Here is an 18,200-nt window from a genome sequence, read left to right as displayed (position 1 = left end):
TGAGGGAGGGATCACACTGTGGATAAATGTATTGCACTTGGGAGTGAAGGCTCTGTGCTCAAAAGGAGCGGGAGAGGCTTTCCCAAGAGTCAAGTCTCTGAACTCCATGCCAGGTCATGGAAATTAGGTTGTCGATAATCCATGGTCCTAATTGCGCAGTGTCAGAGTCTGCTGCTTCTGTGGTGTGAAGACCCTCGTCATTGGATACAGAGACAGGTATCTGACCAAACTGGATCTCTGGAGAGCACCTTTTTCTTTCCAGCATCAACCGTGAGACCTTGCTAATAGGCTTTTGGAAGTGCGAATAGAACTGGCTATATTGTTTGCTCACCGATGCCTGCAAATAAAACTCCTTTCTGCCCATCCAGTGTTCTAGGAATTCTCTGCAAGTGAGAAAGGGTGGTGAGGATTCTTGCTCCAGTGTGTCTGACACAACAGTGTTTTCAGAAACTTCTCTGCTTTCTGTTGTGGCGAAGAAGGCTGTTCCAAACCTGCTCATGCAGGATTTGGGTCAATTAAGCCATTTGGGAAGACTGAATCATATTTTTTATCTCATAATATAAGATTTTGTGTTTTCATCATTAAATAAGAGTTGCTTATCCTCATTTCGTGATGTTGTTAATAATCAAAGGGATTTAATCATTAAAAATGATCTGGTCTGTTCTGAGTGATCCAGTTTTATCCTGGTGATCTACTTGGGCTTTCTCAGTCCTTGATTTTTGTAGGTACAGACTACACCTGCAGATAGCTTTATTTACGAGTCTAAACTGTTCTGTGTCCCACAAGCTGGTTGCCATAGCATGGCTCCCATTCCTACAACTAAACCACTTATCCTTCAAAAGAGGATGACTGCATCCCGACTGCCTGACAGGAAGGTGCCGGGACTGCACTAATCCCTATTTGTGGGTACGGTTTGGGAGAGTGCTAGCTGGCAGGGGTTAAAACTCTCAGAAACTGGTGTTACAGTCCTGCCAGCCAGAACTACCCCAAGGCACTGTCCTTGGCAACACCCAAACTGTTGCTTAGCTTACTAAAGTATATAGAGTTCAACTGTGCTTATATATGTAGGAAGGGACTTTCTCTTGACATTCTCACCTTTTTGATATTCTCGCCCTACATTAATTTCTTAAGAGCCTAGACAGAAACTCTCCCCAGTGGGACTTGTGTTTAATTCTAGCTTGTCTAATCAGTCAGCCCTTTCAGCTCTCAGAAACCTGTTCACTGAAGCTGCCTTCCAGTTCACGGTGACAGTGAGCTTGCCTGTTTCCTTTTATCAATCTCACTTTTCCAGGGATCTTGCATTTTAAAAAGTTCTGCCTATTGTCTGTTTGCAATTGCCTGCAATATTAAATGTATGTGTAGGTGAGTGCCTTCTTAAATACCTGGTGTCATTGTGTGAATTCATGACCTGTTCTCCATCCTTTTTTTTCTGAATGTCTTTCAGTCTTTTGAGATGAGTGCAAGTGGAGTCAGTCAGCTCTTGTAATTCATGTTAGGTGAGGACAGAGACTAAATATGGATGTGGCAGTTAAGCAAAAATAACAGGACTTCAGCACATATTTTCGGTATGAATGTGGACATAACCTTGCCTTCAACTGCAGTGTGCTACCTAATCTTTCCCTCCAAAGTCCATTATATGCTGAAGAGGGAACAAGCGAGAGAATCAGTTGCTAGTTGTGTCTTTTATACTCCAAGTATAAGAAGATATAATCCCAAAACAGGTTTGGTGATGTTTAGTCACTGCCTGCAGTGTATAGTGGTTTGGCCAGTTCCTTTCTCAATGGGGAGTTTGGCAGCTGTGCTGATGACTTTTCAGAGCTGACACCAGTTTATGTTAAATCTGGCTTAATCCTCATGCCCTTCAGATACAATTTACGCCGGTGTGATCACCTGTTTCTTTTGTTAGTGATCACAGTTTGTGACATTGGAGAGACAGAGTGTGAGATGCACTGTTTAAATACCTAGAATGCTGTACAAGAACTTCTTTGCCTAGGTCTGTGTCCAAGATGGGTTAAAATAAAGTTGTACAGCTTTGGTTCTAAATGTTGCTACTGAGCATTGTATGCTAAGGTACAGTCATAGAATCATTAAGGTTGGAAAAGACCTCTGAGATTATCAAATCCAACCATCAACCCAACACCACTATGTCTACTAGACGATGTCCCGAAGGGCCACATCTACATGGTTTTTGAACACCTCTAGGGATGGTGACTCCACCACTGCCCTGGGAAGCCTGGTCCAATGCCTGACCACTCTTTCAGTAAAGAAATGTTTCCTAATATCCAATCTAAACCTCCCCTGATGCAACTTGAGGCCATTGCCTCTTGTCCTACTGGTAGTTATTTGGAGAAGAGACTAACACCCACCTCACTACAGCCTTCTTTCAAGTAGTTGTAGAGAGCAATAAGGTCTCCCCTCAGCCTCCTCTTCTCCAGACTGAACAACCCCAGTTCCTTCAGCAGCTCCTCATCAGACTTGTTCTCCAGACCCTTCCCTAGCCTTGTTGCCCTTCTCTGGACACGCTCCAGCCCCTCAACATCCTTCTTGTAGTGAGGGGCTCAAAACTGAACAAAGTACTCAAGGTGTGGCCTCACCAGTGCTGAGTCCAGGGGCACAATCCCCTCCCTACTCCTGCTGGCCACACCATTCCCGAGACAAGCCAGGATGCCATTGGCCTTCTTGGCCACCTGGGCACACTGCTGGCTCATGTTCAGCTGCCTGTCGACCAGCACCCCAAGGTTCTTTTCCACTGGGCAGCTTTCCAGCCACTCCTCCCGAAGCCTGTGGTGTTGCATGGAGTTGTTGTGACCCAAGTGCAGGACCCGGCATTTGGCCTTGTTGAACCTCATACAGTTGGCCTTGGCCCATTGATCCAGTCTGTCCAGATCTCTGCACAGTTCCCTCTAGAGCCGAGGTAGAGAAGTATACTTATTCTTACAGCAGCTGGTTGTACATCTAGACAGATATTTGGTAATGTTTTTCTGTAAATGCAGTTAGAAGTAAAGGTAGGAAGCACACTTCTAATGCATTTGAAAATCCTAAACAGCCCCAAAGATACGGATTGTAATATTGTACTAATTTCAAAAGTTTATAATAGCTATTTGTTTCTCCTGCAGACTGAGGCTGACCTTGCAAGAAACTTTCCAGGAAAGCGTGTATCTAGCTCAAATAACACTCCTGTGTCCCGACTTCCCGCTAACCCATCACGAGTTGATCGTTTGATTGTCGACCAGTTGCGAGAACAAGCCAGGGTAAGCTTTCTTGAAATACTGCCTAGTGAGCTGTAACTCCTGCGTTTCTTTTTGGCTTTATGTTTGTTTGCTTAATGGAGACTTATAAATACTTAGTGATTTTGGTGTTTTCAATGTATCTGGCAGGTGCTCACATTAATAGGAAAAATGGAAAGGCTTCGTGGTACCCCTGTACATGGTAACATATCCACTACACTGGAACACCATATGGAAGCCATTCACGTGACACAGGCGAGGCGTAAGGATGAGATTATTAATGCTGTCAATCCGCAGAGACCAGGAGCACCACGTTACAATAACGAGAAAGGTAACTGCTTTCCATTCCTGTAGTTTTAAAAGCTTTTCCACAGTTTTAATTCTGAGAATATGCCATTTGAAATATGCAGCAATTATTGTGACTTCAGCAAAATAAGTTTGTAATTCTAAATCTGTCACTTTTAAAAAGACTTTGTCTTTTTTCTTTTCTTTTGCTACTAGTTCAAACGCTTTGAAACATTTTCTTCTTGACTAAAGGAGAATGATAAAAGATGTTCAGTGATATGATATAACCATAAGTAGTTGTCCTAACAGTAAAAATGTACTTGTTTTTAAACAAGTTGAATTTATTTTTTTAAACAGTACTGCTAGTCATGGAATCAGAGTCATAGGTTGGAAAAGACCTCTAAGATCATCAAGTCCAACTGTCACCCCAACACCGCCATGTCTACTACACCATATCCTGAAGTGCCACATCTACACAGTTTTTGAACACCTCCAGGGATGGGGACTCCACCACCTCCCTGGGCAGCCTGTTCCAATGACTGACCACTCTTTCAGTAAAGAAGTGTTTCCTAATATCCAATCTCAACCTCCCCTGACGCAACTTGAGGCGTTTCCTCTCGTCCTATCACTGGTTACTTGGGAGAAGAGATCAACACCCGCCTCACTACACCCTCCTTGCAGGTAGTTGTAGAGAGCAAGAAGGTCCCCATTCAGCCTCCTCTTCTCCAGACTAAATAGCCCCAGCTCCTTCATCAGACTTGTTCTCCAGCCCCTTCCCCAGCCTTGTTGCCCTTCACTGGACATGCTCCAGCCCCTCCATGTCCTTCTTGTAGTGAGGGGCCAAAAACTGAACAAAGTACTTGAGGTGTGGCCTCACCAGTGCTGAGTACAGGGGCACGATCCGTTCCCTACTCCTGCTGGCCACACTATTCCCGAGAAAAGCCGGGATGCCATTGGCCTTCTTGGCCACCTGGGCACACTGCTGGCTCATGTTCAGCTGCCTGTTGACCAACACCCCCAGGTCCTTTTCCACTGGGCAGCTTTCCAGCCACTCTTCCCCAAGCCTGTAGCGTTGCATGGGGTTGTTGTGACCCAAGTGCAGGACGCGGCATTTGGCCTTGTTGAACCTCATACAGTTGGCCTCGGCCCGTCGATGCAGTCCATCCAGATCCCTCTGCAGAGCCTTCCTACCCTTGAGCAGATTGACACTCCCGCCCAGCTTGGTATCATCTGCCAGCTGACTGAGGGAGCACTCAATCCCCTCATCCAGGTCATTGATAAAGATGTTAAAGAAGACCGGACCCAAAACTGAGCCCTTGGTAACACCACTCGTGACCGGCCGCCAGCTGGATTCAGTTCCATTTTCTACCACTCTCTGCCCTCGGCCATTCAGCCAGTTCTTTATCCAGCGAAGAGTACACCCATCCAAACCATGGGCAGCTAGTTTCTCCGTGAGGATACTGTGGGGAACAGTGTCAAAGGCCTTACTAAAGTCCAGGTAGATGACGTCCACAGCCTTTCCCTCATCCACTAGGCAGGTCACCTGGTCATAGAAAGAGATCAGGTTGGTCAAGCAGGACTTGCCTTTCATGAACCCATGCTGGCTGGGCCTGATCCCCTGGTTGTCCTTCACATGCCCAGTGAGCACACTCAGGATGAGTTGCTCCATAATCTTCCCCGGCACCGAGGTCAGACTGACAGGCCTGCAGTTCCCTGGATCTTCCTTCTGGGCTTCTTGTAGGTGGGTGTTACACTGGTGATCCTCCAGTCACCTGGGACCTCACCTGTTAGCCAGGAGTGCTGACAGGTGATGGAGAGTGGCTTGGCCAGCTGCTCTGCCAGTTCCCTCAGCACTCATGGGTGAATCCCATCTGGCCTCATAGACTGGTAAGTGTCCAGGTGGCACAGTCTTTCTTCTCTCTTCAGCTTATAAAGCAAAAAAACAAAAAAAAGTGTTGGTGCCGTGTTAATCAGTTATGTCTGTCTTGGCTACATCACAAAATCACCAGAAATTACATTTTGCGATTCCCAGCTTCTGTTGAAGTAAAGCCAGAGTCATTTGTAGCAGTGACACGTACTTCTCCGGAGTAATACAAAACCAGGACAAATTGCATTCCCGTCTAATATCATAGTGTAAGTGATAACTTGCTCTTCGGTATAACGACCATACAGGTGATACATACAGGAATTTGGGGTTTGGAGGTAAGGGTCACGTTATTCTTCTTCAGAAAATACCGGTGTCTCAGAAAACAATTTCCAAAGAGGAATGCCCTTCCCCTGCCGCACCCTCATCCTCTTTTGGATCCTTGCTCAGCAATGCCCTGTATTCCCCTATTTCCTGTTGCTGCTGTGAAGCTGACAGCGTGTGGTTCTTTTGGCTTCCAGCAGTGTGTCTGGGATAACTTCCTTGTAAGAAGGGAAAGATAAACTGTGAAGAGAGTCAAAATGTTTTGGTTTCACGCGTTAGGTGTCAAACATGATGTCATATCCTTAAAAGTAACAGTCCTGTATGAAAACCAACTTCTAAAATTACTCCTAAAATTGTGTCACGTGACATGAGCCCCAGGCATACCCCAGGAAGCAGGTAGTCCTCAGCTTACAGATATAAAATTCAAAAAATTCCCACAAACCATGTTTTTGATAATGCTTTACAGTAAAAGTATATGGAAGCATTCTTTCAACCATCCAGATATTGTACTTGTTAGAAAAATTACGGTTAGTCTTTGATGATCAGTGGTACCATCTGCAGTGTAGTTAAGTTTCTGATGATGAGCTGTGCTGCTGTGGGGCCTCTAAGCACAATCTAAACCACACATAGAAAATCCTCTGGTCTGTTTTCCGCTGTGAAATGCGTGTTTCTTTGAGCTCTGCTGTCGGTGATCGTATATCCAAGGGTGGGCAGTGAGCCTTTTCGCACTGTGAGGCTGGGTGGGTGTCGGTGCCACCGCAAGGAAGACAAAGGAGGAAAACAGGATTGCGTCAGGCTCATCTGGCTGGAATTAGGTAGTTTGGCTAATCATACTTGTTGAGTATCATTGTAGATAGTCCCCTCTGATAACGTTAATTAAAGGGCTTAATTATTGTATCACAGGCATGATGGTTATGCCACCAAATTTTGGGCACAATTATGGTTGCTATTAGTGTGAGATGTTGTAGTTATCCTTGCAAGAGAAGAATGCTAACTTTTGGAATTCAACCCGTGCAGCGGTGTTGGGTGACCAATGTTCAAGGTACCGTGTTGGCTGTTTTCTGTTGCGTACCAGTGATGGGTTGAACAAATTTACAGAGCTGTTAATTGTACGAATATTGCCAGGCTTCTACGCCAGTTGAACCTGTAATGTGTTTTTCTGTTACAGATGTTCTGGCTCTGGCGGCTGCGATTAGAGAGTTGGCTGCTTCCACGCGCAAGGCTCGTACCGCTTTATGGTGCGCGGTGCAGATGACTTTGCCAAAAACCTCTTCAAGCAGTCCAGTAAAACAAGAAGCTGGTGAAAGGGCATTGCAAGAGCTTTGTCCTCCAAACACAAGCACACAAGAAAAAAGCAACATGGAGCATGAAAACAAAGGAAGCAAAAAAGAAAAACCTAAGGAGCACATGAGGATTCTGGAATAATAGCAAATAATAACAGTAATAATAATAATAATAGCAAAAGGGAAGCAGAAGGCTGAAGGTGGGAAGAGAAGGGCAGGGTGTCCTGCGTAGCACCGTGGGAGGCGTTTTTGACAGCAAAAACAGCAAAAGGGTTAACATAACTGATCAGTGCTGCAATTCTATTACTGTGATTCTGGTGTTGAGAGACACATCTTGTAATAGTGTTAATGCAATTTTAATATTGCTGGTATTGCAATGTCTGCTACATAAGAATTTTGTTATTAAGGGGAACTAAACAATAGCTGAGCATTTCCTTACGTGTTTATCCAAAGCTATGTATCAGCTGTGAGTCAAGCCATGACCTGAGAAACCAGAGTGTGGTAGAAACTAATTATCCTTTTTGTGTTAATGATACAATTTAGCATACTTAAAAAAAAAAATCCATTTGAAAGATATTTCATAATTGTTCAGGGGGGTTTTTTTGCACCATTAGGTAGTTCTTTTAAGTGCCAAAGTGATCACTAAGCCGTGTGCATCCTGTCACTCTGTATGGAGCATTCCACGCTCCTGTGTTGTTTTTGTGGTGGGGAGTCAGGTCATTCAGGTTATCACTAACAGTTTGATAGGAATAATCAGTGTTTAATGTTGGTTGTGTGAGATGCTTCAGCAGTTGTGCAGCACATTCAATTTCTAGCAAAAGCAATGTAAACTGAGCTTTTCTATAGCATAGTCCATTTAAAATTTTCCATTAAAAAAAAAAAAGGGTTTTGTATATTTGCAGTAAGCACTGCATTGGAGTACACATTAGCAGGTGGTATAAAATTGTCACTCAGGATTAGAAATTAGATTTATTGATTCCTCAGTGGGTTAAAAAATGGTAACTATATAACATATTATGCACTTAATTAAAAAATAGTTTGTTATTAATGTAAGTTCATGGTACTATAATTTTCAGAAACATTCCATATTTATTTTAATGTGCTTATTGAATGTTTATTTAAAATTCTATTTTAGTAATATAAAGTTGGATATTTTGCCAAATCTTCCAAATAATCATATTTAACGATTTACTCAGGAACTATGTATATTATTATGTAGATAGACACATGGTATATAGGGATTTTTTGGGGAAAGGGATGTTTGCAAAATACTTACACAAAGCTAACTATATACTAGGTTACCAAAGCTGTTTAACTGATTAATTTTTCGCATGGAAGGTTTAATATGTTTAATTGCTGTTAACTAGTCTCCATTCTGTGGCTTAGACAATCAGAAGTGTTATGTGCCGGTGTGAGTGTTCAGGGTGAGAATTAGAAAAGGGTGAGTAATTCAAGTTTTGTTCATAGGGCACTTACAAATATTTTAATGCTTTAACAACTCTCTTACTGTTACATGACCTCTTGACAAGTACTAATAACCAACTAAGGTTCTTAGGTGTCAGTATATTCATGAATGGCTTTGGAGAGCAGTTCATATTTTGAAAGTGAATAAATCTGGGGATATGAGCAAAGTGTGAAAGAAAAAATGAAGATTTTTACGTTCCATGGTGTTCGATGTTGGATTTGACATTTTATGGATAAATATATAATTGTTTCCATATGTATATGTACTTGCAAAATGTTCCAAATGCACTTCTGTAGTTTTGGATCTGTGGATGTTTCTAGAGCAGGTGTAGTCTCAGTAGCACCATCGTTAACTGTCACGAGGCAGGAGCTACATAACTTTGTAGAAAAAAGTTACACAAGCCTCATTGTAATCCACTGAATAAAGTTTAAAAGCAAGGGTGGATAGAAATCAGATTCTTAGTATAGCAAGATCATGGGGTTTTTTCCCCCTAAAGAAAGTGATATCAACTTAAAGGAAAATTTTCAGCCTTAGCCTAAAAAACAGGTAGTGGAGAGAGTTGTTTTAGTGTGAGTGTTTTCTCTGCGTGCACTTGAAATTGATTTGCACAAACTAATTTAAGAAGGTTAAATTTGCATTTGTGAAACTAATGAACTATACTCCAGGGTTTAAAAAGTGGAGTCTACGGAATTTCAGTTAATGAATAATTTTGTGTTTTTTTTTAATTACGGTTACTGTGTTGACAAGAAGTCAGAATTTGAAAGTCTGGGTCAGCTTTTCTGTTTACAGAACAACTGTAGTCCTGCAGGGTGGTTGTGTAGCGGTGAATGTCTAGGGCGTAGTAGGTCCTTATTGTATTGCTCGTGTGTTTGTTATTATCGTGAAAGAATGTGGTCTTAATCGGTTCATAATATAGTTAATGTGCCTTTAACAGCCTCATTCTTCAGAAATGGTAAATAGCTATATGCTCACTTCTGTCTTCAGCTGCAGTTTAAAAATGCAATTACGAAGGGTTGCTGTGTGGCTGCGTTTGACTGTAGCTAGCAATTAGCACACGCTGTTAATGTTGCTCGTGCACACTGTTCCGCCGCCCAGCTGTGGGCTCTTTAACAAGCGTAAAGCACCGTAGCGGTGGAGCGTCCCCGCACGTCAAGCTCATTAGTATCAGATTTTCCTTGTCATGCCCTACAAATGTGGCCAGCACGTGCTTGTGTTTCGTTTTGCATTGCTCTGTTCTCTTCCTAAGAACTTTGGGTCTTCATATCAAAATGATTTTATGCCCATTTCTTTAAATTATTTGAATTGTGGACAGCGTTAGACCTATAAGAACAAAAGTCCTTTCAGAATGCTTCAGTTCTGTTGCTTTGTTACACACCCTTTTGTATTTCAGGGGAAAAATCACTATATTTTGTAAAATAACCACCTGAAGTTGCAGCAGCTCTGTTACAGTCATAAAACACTTTTAGCTGCCTAGTGTTTAATTTGGCAGCAATGTACAAATTCTCTAAGTATTGCACTGAATTTTTGGTATGAAGAAGTATAATGCTTCTGGTTTTGGGGACTAATTGTGTTCACGTTCTACTGACTTCAGTCGAAGCAGAGTTCAGGTATTAGGTCACGCCTGAGCCAGAGAGGTGTTTTGTGTTGGAGTTGGGTTTGATTTTTGAAATTTCACACGCACGCACACCCCCTGATTTCTGGAGCAAGCAGGTAAAATTTAATTTATTCCCACCTTCTTCCCCCTCCCCCAGTTTTGTTGAGATTTAATTGTTCTCTTTTTTTTCTGTTTTCATTTATGCAATTCAAGTTTTTGAATGCAGGGTAGAAGGTAGCAGAGTTGTAGCTGATAATGGTGGCAGTGATACTTGATTGTTCCAGTTTAACAGGACACTTGAGTCCCTTTTGAAGTCAATATTATTATTATTAGGGTGTATGTTTTTATATTTGGTAGTGAATCTTTAATGCTTTAAAATCCCAAATTGGTAGTCCAATACAACATAGATTTAAGAATTACAATTATTTCTGTGTTAGTAACTGAAGGCTTCTGGTGATTCAACCTTCTTGATTCCCAGAAGAGAGGCCAGCATCAGAGTAAGGACTCCTTTTTCTGGTTGTAGGTTTGGTGTCTCTGCTTTTCTTCTCTATCCACAGGGTCCATCTGGCAATTAAGTTATTCTGATGGTATCTATATAACCTAAACCTAAGAAATTGGTATTAGTTTGTCATTTTTATTAGAACAGCACACAGGGAGATTGTCGAGGTTCGTGGTGTTTTTCGTCCTGTGGCCTTTTCAGGACTGTGTGTAATACTATTAGTTCCCAAACTACTGGTATTTTTCTTTTTTCTTTTCAGGCTGAATATTCTTAATTGCTCTTGGTATTTACCGCAGCTACAAATCTTTTTGTCTGTATCTGGATGTGTATAATTTGGAAATGATTTGCCTTACAGCTTGGACACTGATGATCTAGCCTTCATAAAAAGTCTGTAATTATGATTCCTGGTACCTTTTCTCTTTCGCTGAGTAAATGAATAGTAGAAGATGGAGATTATGCAAGTGGGAGGCTTTGTTGAGGTGCTTGCTGGCCATTTAGCCTGTATCGCCTTTTCGGAGAAGTGTGGAGGTACTCCAAATTTTTGTGGAAAGCTTTCTAGCTTTACTCCTATGACTTTTCCAGAAGTGACCATGAGCTTCCTTGGGACTATGTTTCATCTGCTGTCCAGGCCTTCTCCCTTTCTCTTTGGGGAAATAAAGAAGGAAAGGGGAGCTTCAGGGAGGAAGGAAACACTGAGCCCCAGGAGACCCTGCTGCCAGAGGGCAGGATCGCTCCTCTGTGTGGCTCCTGTGGTCCGCAGGGTGTGAGCCTGAGGGGCCTGGAATCTTTTTTTTCCTCAGACTCCCTTCTCCCCGTCTGCTGCTCACACATGCTGTCAGGGTTCAACTGCTGAGACTTGTGGCAGAGTTGGCTTGTGCTTGTCCCTCTCTGGTAGCCATCCTCCCACCCTTGTGTGTTTTAATCGTGTGGAATCAAGCCGAGTGCCAGCTTGAGGGGCTGGAATAGCGTTTGGGAACAGCTGGTTCAAAGCGACGGGGTATGGTCCTCCCTCGTGGGTCGAGATCACCACCTCTCGCCTCTCAATTGCCATCTGTAAGGGAAGAGAATGAATTAGGGTTTAAGCTCAGTTTTTCTAGGCTTAAGAAATGACAAATGGCAAGGAGTATTTAGCACAAAACTTCCATTGAACCGGTTGTTTATTTTTTAAATCTGTTCTTCCTCAAGTGACAGCATTCAGATTTGCTCAGTGTGATGTTCTCAGATACACGATGTAGAATAGGTCATAGCTCTAATTCTGTAGGGAGTTGGATTTTTTTGTTTAAATGCTATAAAGATTATGCAACAAACAGACCTTAAGCCTATATGTAGTTTTTTAGAACTTATGTTGTTACCTGCACTGAAAGCTGATTGCTCCCCCCCTCCCAGTTCTCTGCTTGAGAGCTATGATGTCAAAATGCTGAGTGTTGGAGCAACCCAGAGCAGTAGGGTTTTTGGTTCTTCATTCTCTGTATCTTTGTTGCTTTGAGGGCATACATGGTCTTAATTTAAAATTTACATCTCTGCCTTATGGCCACAGTCTTCTATAGATTTTTTTTTTTTTTTAATAGACTAATTAAAGTGGAAAAACTTGAGTTCCCAATTATGTAACTCTTCAGGATTGTACGTTATATTGAACAAAAACAGGAGATACTGCACGCCAGTGAATACATGAAAGCAGTTGACTTTTGAATATATCTTTTTATTATTGTTATTTTTAAAGAGGTGCATTTGCAGTTGGGGTACTGAAGAGATGAGTGTGGTCCTGCTTCCATTGAAGCCAGCAGCTTTAACAGGTTTTTGCCTTTACCTGAGTTTGTTGCTTTACTGGCATGATGTCTCGGGTTAGGCAGGCTCTTTGTAAATACAAGCTTAGTAGTTCACCTTGAACATTTGTTACCAAGAAACTCCAGACGGATGTGTTCCCAACCTTTTTTATAAGGTTTCTCACTACACTGACAGCTTGGAATTAGCAGGAAAAGTTTCCTTTCTTTTAAAGCTGAGGGCCGTACCTACTGCAGAAACTTTGGCTGAATAGAATCTGTGGGTTTTGGAGAATTTTGCACCTTGGTTTATTCTGATCTGCTTCGATAGAAATATAGCCTTAACCATACTAAGTCCTTGATTTACTTCCTGTGCAGTTTATCCATCTCGGTCACCAGCACTTGTTTGTTTTGTAGAACATTATATAAAAAAATCAGGCATCTCTTATTTTGTGTTAGATACTGCTTTCTGATTTGTTTTTTTTTTAAATAACAACTTTGTCAATCAATTTTACCGGTTTCATAGACTGGCATGTCCATATTTTTCTTCATTAGCAATATTGTAATCAAAGGTGCAAAAAAAATAAGATGCATTTAATGTATGTAGTCTGTGCTGTTAGAGTTTTGAAATGTATCAGGTTAGGAGCAGCTTTTTAAAAAACTGAGGAACTGGAGCTATAAATCCTCTGTGCTAGTTTGCATAATGACCTTTAAAAAGGAAAATATTTGCATATAGTGTGTCTAAAAAGAAAAAAAAAGCTCATTTGAGAGAAAGAATAAATTAGTCAACTTAAAATCATTGCCAGACAAAGATTGCTTTACATTTTTTTACTATATAAAAACCAACCAATTTAAAACTTATTTATGCACAGTAATAATGAGCATAGTTTTTTCACAAAATTAGGTTATTTCCAATGTATATGGGAAAAATAAGTTTCCTTTTATTTTTTATGACAGATACACAGAGATTAATAGTGTCTATATTTTAATATACTATTTGGTGTTGAAGTATCTCTTTTACATGTTTGTTGGTCAAACTCATTTACTTAAAACGGCAAATTTTACACTGCTAGTGAAATATTACTGAAGGAGGATTTGGTGAGTTGATCCATTCGGTAGGCCCAACAGAAATATGTGAAAGTGTAATTTAGCTTATAAAAAAAAAAGTCATCAATTGTTGATCATGTTGATTATACAAGATTTTAATCATGAAGCAGTTTAGGTGTATTGAAGTATTTCTGTAAAACAACCCTGTGACTGTTTGAATGAACGCTGCAAAAATCTCGCCTCTACCTCTTGTGTGACATCCTTCAAATGACACTTCACAGGTCTCTTTGGGATGTGCTGTGGTATTGCAGGGCGTGGGCACACCTCAATTTGGGAACTTCATGGGCTTTTCCTTGTTTTTTTTCCCCTCCTGTCGGCCGTTCTGCGTGGCGTGCCGGGGTGCCTTGCGGCTGAGGCTACCGTGTCTTCACCCGTGTAAAGTAGCTTCAGGCAATCTGCGCACGCTGCCGCGTGGTTTCTGTTCGGCAAAAGGTACAGTGGTGGAAAGGAGGTTTGTGTTACGTGTCTGAAAGTCTCAGAAATAGGAGAGTTCTGTAATAAATCATGGCCAGTGTAATTTTCTAGTGTGTTTGTATGTGATGGGTTCCTTTTATTGAAATAATCAACTGTGTTGTATGTCCCTAATAAATGGTTACAGCTTCTTGTTTTGTTTGGTTCAACTCGCACTATGTATCAGCTGCTCTTCTCCATGGGAGATGAATTTGGGTTTGGTAATTCTGCCTCGAAAAGACACGTCACGTGTTCTGCTTTAACGCAGTTACAAAAATTAAAGTTCTTCACGTTTTACGAGACTGGTCTTCTTACTTGAGCAAGTTCTGTGGGAGAAGAGGGGGCAGTTTGGGTTGGCATTTGTTGTGCTTGGGTCTGGCAGGTTTCTCCAACTCAATTACTTTACCAAGTGCCACAGGTCTGGGTTTGCTGCCACAGAGCTTAGAAGCTATAAGCAGGAACAGAACTCCTTTACGCTGTATGTGCTAAAAGACACTGAAAGACAATGTGCTTTGCAAACTGGTGGTCTTGACTCTCCTCTTCCTCCTGCAATGAGAAGAATTTAGGTAAATTTAGGCGTGTGAAAGCTCTATGTCAGACGGTGTGTCTACATGGACACAGCAGGCAGGTTTAGGCAGTCAAAAAAATGAAATGTATTGCTGATATATTGTGAACGCTTGCCTTTTTTTTTTTATTTGCACTCTTGGCTGCTCTTTGTAGACTTTTGAGGATCCCTTCTGTTCTGTGTGTAATAGCCAGCGCTTTATATATTTCACAGGATGTTAGGAGTTGGAAGGGACCTCTGTGGGTCATCTAGTCCAACCCTCCTGCCGAAGCAGGGTCACCTACAGCAGGCTGCACAGGACTTGTCCAGGTGGGTCTTGAATATCTCCAGAGAAGGAGACTCCGCAACCTCCCTGGGCAGCCTGGGCCAGGACTCCGACACCCTCAGAGGGAAGAAGTTCTTCCTCGGGTTCAGCTGGAACTTCCTCTGCTTCAGTTTGTGCCCGTTGCCCCTTGTCCTGTTGCTGGGCACCACTGGAAAGAGTCTGGCCCCATCCTCCTGACCCCCACCCTGCAGATATTTAGAGGCATTTCCAAGGTCCCCTCTCAGCCTTCTCTTCTCCAGACTGAACAAGCCCACCTCCCTCAGCCTTTCCTCGTAGGAGAGATGCTCCAGTCCCCTCACCATCCTCGTAAGCCTGCGCTGGACTCTTTCCAGTAGCTCCTCATCTTTCTTGAACTGGGGAGCCCAGAACTGGACACAGTACTGCAGATGGGACCTCACTAGGGCAGAGCAGAGGAGGAGGAGAGCCTCCCTCGACCTGCTGGCCACACTCTTCTTGATGCACCACAGGAGACCATTGGCCTTCTGGGCAGCCAGGGCACGCTGCTGGCTCATGGTTAACCTGTCATCCCCCAGCACTCCCAGGTCCCTCTCCGCAGAGCTTCTCTCCAGCAGCTCAGCCCCAAGCCTCTACTGGTGCATGGGGTTGTTCCTCCCCAGGTGCAGGACCCTGCATTTGCCTTTGTTGAACCTCATCAGGTTCCTCTGTGCCCAACTCTCCGGCCTGTCCAGGTCACGCTGAATGGCAGCACAGCCTGCCGGTGTATCCACCACTCCTCCCAGTTTTGTGTCATCAGCAAACTTGCTGAGGGTACATTCTAACTCTTCATCCAGGTCATTGATGAAGAAGTTGAACAAGACTGGTATATGAGTATCGTATACTTGATATGCATTGAGGGAGATTCCTCTTGGTAACACAGATACACAGTGCTAGTCTGGCAGGTTGCCTGGGCTGGAGTTACCGCTTTTTTTTCCATAGTAACAGATGGAGCATAACCTGGCTATCCCAGTTGTTACGCTGTCGGTGGGGTGAATCCCATCCTGTGTGGTCTGTGGATGTGTTACTGGTCACAAGTCAGGCATTGCACAGCGAATACAAGAGCTGAGCTTGTTTGGTGGAGTCTAGTGTGAAATTTCAAACCTCACAGGGGAAAAAATGTTCCTCAGTTTAGGGTTTAAAATTGTGAAGCCTTTTCTTTTAAAAAAAATTGATACCATTGTTTTTAATGAGTGGCAAATTTATAAAAAATTTCTTGGTGCTTTGAATAATTTAAAAAGGTAACAGGCAGGCAGGGCATTTCCATGTTCAGCTGACTTATTCATGTCAAATATCTCCGTAAGAAGTTACTTGAGCTCTTTTTCCGTAACTTACTTTTGAAAGAGTTACCCCAAATCAGCTCCTCACAAACGCTTTCGGTTCCCTTTTCCCTTCGCTCCCATCCCAAATCCCCAACTTTCTGCATTTCCCGCATCGTGGGAGTGACCGAGGCTCCTCTCCGCGCTCGGGCTGTAGGGCTCTGCTTTAGGCACAACCCAGGGCTGTCACTTCTGGCAAGCCGCAGGGTTTGGGTTGCCAAATAGCCCCAGTGCCGTCCCAGCCCTGATACGGTGCGTGGTAACATCAGAACCCCAAATCTGAAGTCTTTCTGTAAAAATGCCTAACTAGGATTATGGAAGCAGATCAGATTTGTTGGTTGGTTTCTGGACCTGAGCTGTCTCTGTCTACTCTTAACAGGTTTCTACTGCCGTTGCTGTTTTGGCCCCATGTTTTATAAGTTAATTTTGGGGACACTGCAAGAAGACACCTTTTTTTTTTTTTTTTTTCTTTTTTTTTTCTTGTTTTTTCATTTGATGTAGAGAAGAGGATTTCCAAAGCACAGTTATTTAGCAGATCCTGAGAGGAACACCCCTCCACTCTGCTTTTATTCAAATGCAGCTTGGTTGCTTTGATACTGGTTCCAAAACACCTGTAATGGAATAGTTGCAACTATTTTAGTAGAACTATGCTGGCAACTTGCCGGTGAAGATACTTTGGAAAACAGTCGCGGTGAAATGTTTTCCTCCTAGCCTGTTACCCCTGAATTAGTCTGCTAACATTTGGTGTCTTGTGCTGTTTTTTAAATAACGTTAATTGAAAGCATTTGACATACGTGTTTGTTGGATAGGCTGACCTTTGTGAAGCTGTGCAATTCAGTTGAACTGTTCTGGCTGGATTAAAAGTTCCATATGAAAATGAAAACACCGTGTTTCCACAGTGCTAACTCATTCAACTTACGGAGGAGACATTTAATTTCTAGCTGATGAATCATGCGGTGTATAGATATATATAGTTCCAAGAGTGTTGGGTTGCAGAAGATGCGCGGCCTCGGTAAGTAGTGAATTCAGTTAAATACTCTTGAAGAATTAGTTTATTTTCCTAAAAGAAGCAGCGTTCTTCTACACTGTTTAAAGAACAAGTTTTGCTGCACTGAATTTGTCTGAAAAACCAATGTTTCTGCAAATGGATTATAAACAAACATAAACCTGTTTGGTTTATTTGTTTAGAATCAGTGTGTGAAATGCAGAAGGTGGACATCCAAAGTGGAGAAAAGAGATTTAAAGATCTCGGTCTAGCTGTTAGAAGGGAAGGAACGAGAAGTGACTCCCTATACGTCACTTTAGTTTGCTCACTAATGTGTTGTCCTAGAGATGGGTCTCTCTTACATGGGAGATACGAGTGCTACCTTACAGCTGCTGCAATTTGCAAGGCTATTGCCTGCCTTCTAAATTTACTACAAAACACTATTTTATGTAATAAATTTCAGTAATTTCAGACTGTATGACTGCCTGCCAAGTAGCTTCTGCTGTTGCTTGTGGTATAGAATTCCCAGATCCTCATGGCTTGGGTAAGTCGTTACCGAAGGTAACCTGTAACGCGTAATTCAGATGCAGTTTCTCTCCCCACTCCGTGTGACCTTCCTGGTCTGTGGCGGTGGCTGAAAGATGCCTGTCGCAGCAAACCGTTAATGTCACAGGGTAGAAAAGCTGGAGATCTCTCATAAAGTGCAAACTTGAATGTAAGGTTGATTTTGTTTTTTTGCTTTTAACATAAAATTTTAACTCACTGCCATGGGTTTTTTGTTTTGCTTTGGGTGGTTTTATGAAGACTTAAAAAATAGCAGTACAATATTTAGTAGTCGTGTTTATTTTCTGTTCACAGATCTGCATACAAATCAGGAGCCAGTGTAGTTTCTACTGACTTTAACAACAGTAATAAAGAGATAGGGTCAAGTAGCAGGACACGTGGGTTCTAATTGTAAAATCGGTGTTGAGAAAAATCTGCTCGAATGCTTTGAAACTCGTGTCTGGTTTTGTGAGTGCAAGAGTGCACGTGTGTGTGTCCGAACGAACGCGAGCAACTGGCTACAAAGTGACTGACGGTCCACAAATGCACCCTAGATCCATGCTCCATGTCAATTCGGCACGCTCTAGCTTCAGATTTCTCAAAGCAAAAGT

The 18,200-nt window shown here is 42.4% G+C and overlaps 1 protein-coding gene across 3 annotated transcripts in view; it reads left to right on the top strand.

The window, feature by feature from the left end:
- The window catches only part of LOC104326247 (uncharacterized), a 38,846-nt gene extending 24,649 nt beyond the window's left edge, over positions 1-14,197 (top strand). For all 3 annotated transcript variants that reach the window (XM_075419925.1, XM_075419923.1, XM_075419924.1), the window contains exons 7-9: positions 3,117-3,251; positions 3,378-3,558; positions 6,869-14,197. In XM_075419925.1, the coding sequence (XP_075276040.1) occupies positions 3,117-3,251; positions 3,378-3,558; positions 6,869-7,125 (573 nt within the window). In that variant the 3' untranslated portion in view covers positions 7,126-14,197. The remainder of the gene's footprint in view (positions 1-3,116; positions 3,252-3,377; positions 3,559-6,868) is intronic.
- The last annotated feature ends 4,003 nt before the right edge of the window (positions 14,198-18,200 follow it).

Source organism: Opisthocomus hoazin, chromosome 4, assembly GCF_030867145.1.
Source record: "Opisthocomus hoazin isolate bOpiHoa1 chromosome 4, bOpiHoa1.hap1, whole genome shotgun sequence".
Classification (NCBI taxonomy): domain Eukaryota; kingdom Metazoa; phylum Chordata; class Aves; order Opisthocomiformes; family Opisthocomidae; genus Opisthocomus; species Opisthocomus hoazin.
This window is presented reverse-complemented; position numbering and strand designations above follow the sequence as displayed.